At 40.0% G+C, this 9,752-nt stretch overlaps 1 protein-coding gene across 1 annotated transcript; it reads left to right on the top strand.

Moving 5' to 3' along the window:
- Positions 1-5,585: 5,585 nt before the first annotated feature.
- On the top strand, positions 5,586-9,067 carry LOC103722337 (transcription factor bHLH110). Its single transcript, XM_008812860.4, has 7 exons — positions 5,586-6,083; positions 6,556-7,303; positions 7,453-7,575; positions 7,888-7,959; positions 8,047-8,112; positions 8,565-8,603; positions 8,685-9,067. The coding sequence occupies exons 1-7, from the start codon at positions 5,806-5,808 to the stop codon at positions 8,853-8,855; spliced, it is 1,497 nt and encodes a 498-aa protein (XP_008811082.1). The 5' UTR covers positions 5,586-5,805; the 3' UTR covers positions 8,856-9,067.
- Positions 9,068-9,752: the final 685 nt, after the last annotated feature.

The following is a 9,752-nucleotide window of genomic DNA, read 5'->3' as shown; positions in this document are numbered from 1 at the left end:
TTATTTTATCTGATGAAGACAAATATGGATCTGAAAATTAATCAGATGCAAAAATTTATATCCATATTTGTTTTAAACGGATGCCGACATAAATTGGATATTGGGAGTATGAAGATATATACAGATACAAGTTGGATAATTAAATTTTATGACCACAAAATCAATGATATTACTAAGTAGATGGTAAGTCAAATAAATAGCATGTTAATGTGGTTATATATTTTTCTTAAAAGTTAATGAATTCTATATAAAATTTAATAGGGTTATACATAGAATCGGATATTTGGATATAGATCGGATAGTTGTCTATCTATATCCATATTCATTTTTCTTTGACGAATATAGTTGTGGATGCAAATAATAGCTGGATGTTCAAATTTCTATCCATGTCTATATAGATTCGGATATGAAAATAGATTCAAACGAATATTATCTGGTCCCCTTTCATCTTTAGTATAAATAGAGACTATGTAACTTGGTTTATGATTTATTCATTAAAGAAAAAGAGACCTAGATCCTATTTTTGTGAAATTTTCTATTTTTTTAATACTTTTAAGAGATTCAAATTGAGCAGACCAAGGAAATTACTTTCTTCTTTCCAATTGGATAATTGATGGCTTGAAACAAGTGATGAGGTCAGTGAACAATAGAGTAGGAGACGAGATGGATGCCGAAATAGGAGATTCAGGATGAGAAATATGGTAGTTCTTGATGGAATACAGACTAGCGGCCACAACCCAAGGTCGGAACAGGAAGGAGAGAGGGTATTGATGAAGTGGAAGGTGTATGGCAAGGTTGATGCAATAGATCCTGGTAAGAATGGTGTTTGCGGCATGACAATTCAAAATCGATATATATGTAGAGAGAGAGGATCGTCGGTTGTCGTGCATCTCCAAGGTAGGGGGTGATTTAATAGAAGCAGGGGCTAGGGTTTTCCTAACATCTAGGAGAGTTCACAAGGAGTTGGAGTTAATCTCCTCCTCCAACTCGAACATGGGATTAGAGTTCGATTGGCACTCAAATAGAGGATCAATGCTTTTTTTTTTTGGTACAACAATGGCTCACACACAATGGGTGTGAATGTGGCCAACAAAATCAGAAAAAATGAGGTCATGCAATGGCTCAGGCACGGACCGGTGGTTGGCCCAAAAAAAGTCTCCATAGTGGTGAGCCGAAAAGGAGGCAACCCAGTTTGTGGCACCATTTGCTTTCCTGTAAACATGTGTGGTCTGATAGGAGCCACACTCTCTCAGTAGTCTGCGAATGTCGTGGAGCAGCAGCCTCCCCCCAATAGCACAACCCCGATCTCGAATCTACTCAATCACCATAGCCGAGCTAATGGCTTGGCCATGTACAACCCACTCATGCCATAGAAGACCAATTCAATTCCATACTTTCCGCATCTCAATCTCCTATGGTAATGCAGACTTTGGAGATGTATCATATGAATGTATCACTGTCTACCATTGTAGTGCAAGCCCTTGGAGATGGACTCCACCTTCGACCAAAGGCATTATTCTGGTATTTCCCATCCTTTCTTGAAAAGTAAGGCTGTGTGCCTCTTTCTTGGAAGTGGGACATTTTTAAGCCCTTGACGGCCCGAGTGCTGTTCGACTGCATCTTAATCCATGGCTATCAATTTATGTGGATATCTTTACTCTATCTATTCTCTCTCTCTCTCTCTCTCTCTCTCTGTATATATATATATATATATATAGACACACTTTCTGAGGCTGCCACGGGCAGTACGTATGCAATATCCCCATCAAATAACTGAGCACAAATAGAAGAAATCCGCACATATTGTTGCACTTTTCCTTCCTGGATTCGATGTACCTACATGAAGTGGTGGTTTAAAGTCACTGTTTTCTACCTACACGCATGAGAAGGGGTCTATTGCTGCTTTTTTCCAAGAAACAAACGCATCTCCTATCGCGTGCTCGGGTTTTGAACACGATGATGCTCTTCAGCTCAGCATGCGTTGGGCCTCAACCTAAAATATTACACCCACTGGCCTGGTTTTGCATACTTTTCACCATCCAACGTATGTAGCTCCAAGGAGAAAAGATGCCGGAGTCTACCATGATATCAAGTACTATCCATGACAGTATTGCACACATTCCATAAGACATTACTGACCTTTTGACTCCACCCTTCCATCCACCCCAATGCACTATAGATCATGAGGACCCTCTGTCAACCAAAAGACCCCAACGCGTTGACATTACCATGGCCTTCCTCCCCTAGAACCCTCTCTCATCATCTCCCCCAAGGTGAACCTTAAGACCCTTTCACACATCCCACTCCCCATGTCCTCCACCAAATAATGGACACACGCTCCCCTCCCCCCTCCTAGTTTCCAAACTTTAACTCCGGTTCCATAAGGAGCCATTTCCGTCACCCATCAGGGTCCACGCCCACCAACCTTAGTGGAAAGTGGGCAGACCTTACATCTCAACTTGGCCTTGTCTTTAAAAAGAGAGAGAGAAAGAGAGGAATGGAAAGAGATCATTAGAAGGCAGGAATTCCTTTGCCTTTAGCCTCTCCTTGCCTCTGTGGTTTCTATAGGTGCTGATTGACAAAAGCAGGGTCAACATGGATTAAATAAAGCTCTCCTTAGCTTGCCGGTGATTAAGTAAACAAACTCCTCCTCTAATGCTTTATTTTTTGGAAAGGTTCGCGTGCTTATTGCACGAATCATCTTTTGTCTTGTCCCCTCTCAAAGGTAGGCCCCTCCCCTTCATTTGGACACTTGTCCACCAGTCATTGACCCTCCAAGAGCTTTCCCGTAACTAAACGACAAGGGCTTCCACTCAGTGAGATAATGGCCTCATTAGCCTTTCGGTTATATTAGCATTGGTGGAAAAAAAAAACAACAAAAGAAGGCGTGCTGGTGAGAGTTTTGTGCTTCTTTCTCTTGTTGAAGCCATGGCTTCAATGAATGAATGAGCTAGAGATGATATTGACACTTGTCGTGTGCCAACTTGGTAGGAATGGAGCACCTCAGAACAAAAAAAAAAAAAAAAAAACTGGTAGGATTAATGGAATGTTACCATCCGTGATCGTACCATCGAACAATCGTTGGATACATCGAATTTAGCTCTATCGGCCCGTGGCATGCCGTACATGCACGTCAAGGATTGGTCTTGGACAACCTCGTCAGTTCCGTGATCTAGTGATACTGGCAGCGCTTAGCCTATTAGATTTCCCAGGAGCACCAAACTAAAGAAGGTTATATGTTTCAAGTCTAGAGACTATAGGCCTAGAGGTGTCGAGCATTTCTTAAAAGTAAAAGAAAAGAAGAGAGAGAGAGAGAGAAGGAATGGGATTGCTGTCCATGTCACAACATTCCTTTTTTGATGGAGTGCCTTTCCTTGACCTAATTAAAGCTAGCCAATCTCATTCTCATCCCATGGACTTCATTAAATTAGTAGGATTATTAGAGCAGTACTCCTAATTTTCAAATCCTCAATACAAACACTAATGGATGTGGATGAGATGCGAAGAAGATCTGCGTGCAAACGGTGCTTGATGACGGTTCCGAAAGGTACTTCAGGAGATGGAAAGAGCCTTGCAATGTCTTATAGGGATTTCTAGTGGATGTAGATGTCATAGCCTAAGGTTGAGGTGGGGAGCCACCATCCAATTGCACACACCTACTAGACCATGGTTGAAGCAAGCAATTCTGGCTTTTAGAAAGAAGCATTAGAATAAAGATCACATAATTGAAGCGGAAGTTCAGTATGCAAAAGAATTGGTGCACATATCTTGTTATCATTTTCTGTGTTGACATGGTTTCTCTTGATAATTAACCTATGGCTATGTGGATTAATTGATTAGTTGAGGTGATTTGATCTTTGTGAAGAAATGTTTATGATAGATTATGAAGAAGTATGAATGCATGCGCATGTCCCTCTACATCAGGACGCTGATTCAGCTTATGCGGCATTAAGATCCTGCTTTCAATATATAGTGATGTCGCTGGCATGGGCCTGAGGAAGGAGGTTAGTACCTTGGTGCACTAATCTTTGCTCCCTTGATGGTTTTCACTGTTTACTGGTATATGAAAGCAAAACCACGGCATAGAGCCACCACCAACTCCCCTCTCACGTGTGCTCGTCGTATTTGGTAGCATTAGGTATCAGAAAAGACTAAAACTAGATTCTCATGAGATTTGGTTGAATTAATGTTTCTACATGTCTTGTTGGTTTTGATGCTGTGGTTGGTGGGTAACAGGCATTTGAGTTAAAGTTGGACTGTTACTGTCTTTCTTGTCTACATCAACCGAGCTTATAGATTTCGAAATAATTCAGTTTTGTTGTCTTATGAATTAAGCTTCAGGAATGTCACACTATGATTCTTCTGTAGAGATGGTTATAGAATCCTAGTCTTGGTTCTTGTGTTAAATTTTCGATCAAAAGATATCGTTTTGCATTGCACTGTAGATTATTTGCTCGGTTCTCCCATGAATCTCTGAATCTCTGGTACTTCGGACTTCTATTAGCTTACTCCCTAGCTGGTTTTCAACCCTAAACAGAAAGTTCCATCACAAAATTCTCCACCCTTTCCAGCTATCAAGTCACTATCGGCCCACAGTTTTTCGGTAAACATTGGATGGGTATTTTCCCTTCCACACTCCAGACATCTCTTTCCACACATTCTTATTGAAGACCATTCCTAGAACATATGTGAAAAAGCAACATGGAAGCAATCAATTGCATCCTTGAAGTTTGTACTCCACCAACACCACCAACACCAAGCTTGTCCTTCACTGTTTTTGTCATTGGTTTTACTTGCACTACCTAGGAAGGGATATAAGTTAATGTTATTATCTTAAAATCTTTTTTCTGATATACGTTCTCAGAGCAACACTAACGAAACCAGTGACAAAGGATTATAAAATTTTTGATATATCAGTTAAACACATTTAAATTCTGCTCTGTAGCTATTCACCAGCTCCAATCCCCTTCGAACCTTGATACATGACACAAGAATCATGAAAGAAGAATCACATTCATTTCAGAGAATATTTGCAGTGTTGCAGATTCTAAAGAAGATACCTAACTATTTTCACCACTGATATATAAAAATGGTTCGAGATTACCATAAACAAACAAGCATGAGCACGCGTGGATAGCTACAGTGTTTTTAAGGGAAGCATTCAGGAATCGTCTTCGGTTTCAGTGAAGAACGGAAGCTTTCGCTGTCCACAGTAAAAGGTGAGCACTGCAAGGTATTAAACGAATCAACACGGGACCACTTGGGTGTATACTTACCCGGATGTCATTTCTTTGAGAACAAGGGACTAAGAAGATAACAGCAATTATGATGATGATAATGATGGTGCATAGATATTATCAAAGCAAAACGCAACTCCATACAAGCACTACCATGTTTCAAGCATTTAATGAACATAATGAAATCTTAGCTCCTCCTAGTTTTGATATTAAAAAGCATTACCTTCTCTTGGTCATTATTTTCGTTCACAAATAATGTAATGCTTATAAAGAAACGAGAGAGAGAGAGAGAGAGAGAGAGAGAGACCTACCACCTCCAACCACAAGCTCAAAGCCTAACGCCCTTGAAGGACCCATGGCCTCCCTATAATAATTGCCCACGACCTCAGTGGAAAGAACACGAGGCTCTGCATACTTTGTTGTCCCCATCCTCCCCCTTCCTCTCTTCTCTTGATTTAAATTTTTAAATGCCCGCATGGTGATGTCATGCCAACGGATACATCCTCCTTAAAAGCCCTCCTCGCCCCATCAAAAGCCAAAGAATTCCCTTCTCTCCGTGCTTTCTCGCATGGCGACTCAAGAAGGGTCTGAGGCCTCGGTGGCTAGCTCCTCTACGGCGCCCAACAATTGGTGGGAGGTTCATGCGAACCCTCTTTCATCTTGGAACACCATGGGCCGGTGGCAGCCTCCGAATCCCCATTCCAACTCCTCTTGTGACGAGGACATCTCCAACACCACCACGTCATTCACCAACACTTCCAACCATTCAGGCCTCACCATGGATTCGTCCTCTGCCAATCTCTCCGGCGAACCGGTCGAGAACCACTTATGGAGCCAAGTTCTGTTGTGAGTACAGTCCATAGCCTTATATTGATTTTAACTTAGTGAAGAGGGAATCTCTGATTTTTTTTTTTCTTTTTAATAAGAAGGAATCTAACTAATTAAGTAGTAGTGCAAACTTAGGGGAGAAGAAAGTAGATAAAAATTATGCTGGTGCAAACAGATGGAGATCTAGAGAAGTGATCTCCAGCAATTAGCAACTAAAATAGTGGAGAGGCTAGCCCAGGTTCTTTGAATCTTTTCTCCAAAAAGATCTTTACGTATTGCTTTTAATATTTCATTGGTTATTATGCTTTCTTTAGTAGTTCCGGTAATAGTTAAGCAAATCAAACTTTCCTACCTGACAATTAAATCTGGGTATATCAAATTTTAGTCACTTATAGAACTCAGGAATCAGTTACTTCTTGTTGATACGACCATTAAATGTTATGCACCACGAAGAATCTTGGAGGTAAAAGCTTTGAACTTGGTCTTTCAGAAACGTTGGAAGTGGTGGAGACTTGCACAGCAATCATGATAACGGAGAGAACTTCCTCGAGGTGCTGACCTCCAAGAGCCTGACGACAGAGATGTTCGACCCAGCCTGTGATTACCTCAAGAAGATGGACAATAGTTGGGAGTTCACGCAACCATGTTCGCTCAACAGCTTGGATAAACAGTTGACAAGCTATAATGGAAGCATCATGGAGCCAGCTGAAAGACTGACAAACTTATCGGATTTGGTTAGCAACTGGTCCATCGCTCCTCCAAATCCACAGCTCAATCCACCATCGACATGCAACGTTTCGATTAATCCCTCTATGGCTCGGTATTCCACATCAAATATTTCTTATATCAAACACGAGATTCCTAATTCGCCATCATATCCTGGCAGTGGAATGGGAGGAGACACAAATACAAGTTACGTGCCATGTTATGACCACGATACAAAAGAAGAAAGCCAACATCATCAGGACATGGGAGCTTCTATGCCTTCATTTCTAAGGCCGTTTAGTACTAACAATATTGGACACCAGATTGGTGTCAGCAATTTACTTATGGGCCTCAACAACAAGTTCTGCAGTGGGATGACAGACGTGCCTTGGTCTAACACGAGGAATTTATCAGAGCTTATCTCTTTTACTGACTCTTTGAACAAGCCAGCAGTGGACTTACGAGCCTCTAAGTCTTATACAAAAGTCTCAGATTCATCTGATAGTAAGAAGCAAGTCTTTGATAATTCATCAGTGAGTGCCATCAATATTTCTTAATTTAAATTATTATCAATATGGATTGATAACTTATAATGTATTCTCCAGCATCTCAACAGTTCTTTAGTATTTCTTTTTTCTTTTTTTTATGGGTGAAAAATAAGAGTTCAATTTGTTACTTGTAGACGAGAGGAAATGGGAGAAGCAGTGCAACAACAAGTGAAGGAAAAAAGAAAAGATCAGATGACAGTTCAGAAACTCTCTTCAAGAAATCTAAACATGAGAACTCAACTACATCATCTCTCAAGGTAAGTTGTATATATCCAAGTCCAGTAGAATAAATGTTAACTGATACGTACGTATTTCTTCATTTCATTCCTAGTTTACACATTCATTTAATTAAAGTGGAAGGCAGTTAAATGGAGCCAAAGGAGACCTTGCCTCTTCTTAGATGCTGGCCCTTCTCTAAGTGCTTGCACTAGAGAGAAATCCACTTCGACTGGGGATAGTGGCACTCTGAACTTTATTTTCAAAAACAAAAGCAAAAAGGAAGCAAACCATATTGTTTATAAAACCCAATAAGTACAGTAGAAAAATAAAAAGTAATTTTCTCCATACAGTTGCAGGCACCTAAAGTAAAGTTGGCAGATAAAATCACTGCACTCCAACAAATTGTGTCACCCTTTGGAAAGGTAAATATTTACAAATGTATTACAATGCGTTGATTCCCTGCTAAACAACATAAAAGTTTTCCAAATTTATCTTTTGTTCGATTTCAGACTGATACTGCATCAGTACTACATGAGGCAATCAATTATATCAGATTTCTACAGGAGCAAGTACAGGTAACACCGTCGACTTCCTTTAATTTCCAGTTCTAGTGACGATTGAAGTGCAAGCAATGAAGCGTGTTTTTTAGTAGTTACTATAGCCACTATAGTTTAGTTTCTCACTATAACCTGCTGCTTTATTACATTTACGTGCAAGTATTTCGCAGCATGTTATAGTAACATAATAAGTGGTTATAACTGAAGGAGTCAAGCTAATAAGACTGGCAAAGTACGTGTTAGCTAGTGTGACTCCATTCCCACTTCAACTGCGGATAAGAAGAACAAACTGGATGTTAGCCAGTTATTATTGCCCCATTAATGGAGTGTGGGACAAAATTATTACTTTGCATTGTTTAGTTTTCTAGCCGATTCATTATACGCATGCATGAAGGGGCTTAGTAGTTTTTCTGCTATTGTTATCAACTCCTCGAAACAATTTATGGTAACTCTTTATGGTACGCATGCAGTTGCTCAGTGACCCATACATGAAGTCAGGAGCTAGCAAGGTACTGAAAGATTTAATTCACTGTTGAGACTTTAGTTAATATGTACATATTATTATGGATCAATAAGTATATTGGTTTCAGGATCGCAATACATGGGGAGTCTTGGAGAGGACGGACAAGTCTGAACCAAAGCTTGATCTGAGGAGTAGAGGGCTTTGCCTAGTTCCTATTTCCTGCACTCCCCAAGCCTACAGGGATAACAATGGACCAGATTACTGGATGCCGACATACAGAGGTTGTCTATATAGATGAAGTACTATTTCTACTTCTGATTTCAAGTGGTAGTGAAACACTGTGGCACAACTACATCTGCTAAAAGAAAAAAGATAACAGAATTGGTGGTAAGTTAAGAACTGCTGCCTATAAAATATTTTGGTTTTGAAGGTTGAAATATCAATTGGTGTAAGAAATGAGATATTTGTATTCAATGAACTACTGATGGACCAAAATTTTACTCTACTGAAGGAACACCCACCTTGGCAAAATTGACTTCTTAAACTCTAACTTTCTCTGCCATTTTTATATATCTCAAGCATGAGCCACAGGCCAAATGATGTAACCGGTGCGTTTGGATGTACTTTGCGGTGCTGCCACTTTATAAGCACTCGAGCGAGCACTTTGGTGTGCCTCTGACACTACCCGGGTTTGGTTCATGCGCCTAGAACATCGATCTCCAGAAAATATGCAAGCTCGTATAGATAAGCCGATTTGTTTTTGTTTTTTTGTTTCTTTTAATCATCTTGTTTGATCGCATAGAACAATCATTCTAAGACCAACTGAGTAAAGAGGGACATTACATATGAAGAGAAAAGAGGCTTGCATCTGGCTAATGATATTTGTGATCAACCACCACCACATTGAAATCTAAAATTACTGTGGTTTTATCGATACATTGATGAATCCTGGCCACTCAAAAGAATTATTATCAACGGCCTAATAAGTTTTTGGAGAATTATCTTTTTAATAACAGTGATGGTTTTTGGTGAAAGTTATGAGAAGAGGAAAAAAAAGGAAAGAACCCTAAACCCCAGATTATGATTATAATAAACTCTCCCTTTTGATTGTTTGCTAGCTAGGTTGCTTCTCTGTACCATGCATTAATGGTAATGCAAACCCATTGATGAGCGAACTGAGTCTTGATTAAGGATT

Source organism: Phoenix dactylifera, unplaced genomic scaffold (assembly GCF_009389715.1).
Source record: "Phoenix dactylifera cultivar Barhee BC4 unplaced genomic scaffold, palm_55x_up_171113_PBpolish2nd_filt_p 000097F, whole genome shotgun sequence".
Classification (NCBI taxonomy): Eukaryota; Viridiplantae; Streptophyta; class Magnoliopsida; order Arecales; family Arecaceae; genus Phoenix; species Phoenix dactylifera.
This window is presented reverse-complemented; position numbering and strand designations above follow the sequence as displayed.

What these genes read in the sequence shown, in the direction of transcription:
- LOC103722337 (XM_008812860.4), top strand. Translation starts at nt 5,806, where the DNA reads ATGGCGACTCAAGAAGGGTCTGAGGCCTCGGTGGCTAGCTCCTCTACG. An exon ending in TTATGGAGCCAAGTTCTGTT is followed by an intron (nt 6,084 to 6,555) that starts GTGAGTACAGTC and finishes TTGGTCTTTCAG; the next exon opens with AAACGTTGGAAGTGGTGGAG. An exon ending in TTCTACAGGAGCAAGTACAG is followed by an intron (nt 8,113 to 8,564) that starts GTAACACCGTCG and finishes GTACGCATGCAG; the next exon opens with TTGCTCAGTGACCCATACAT.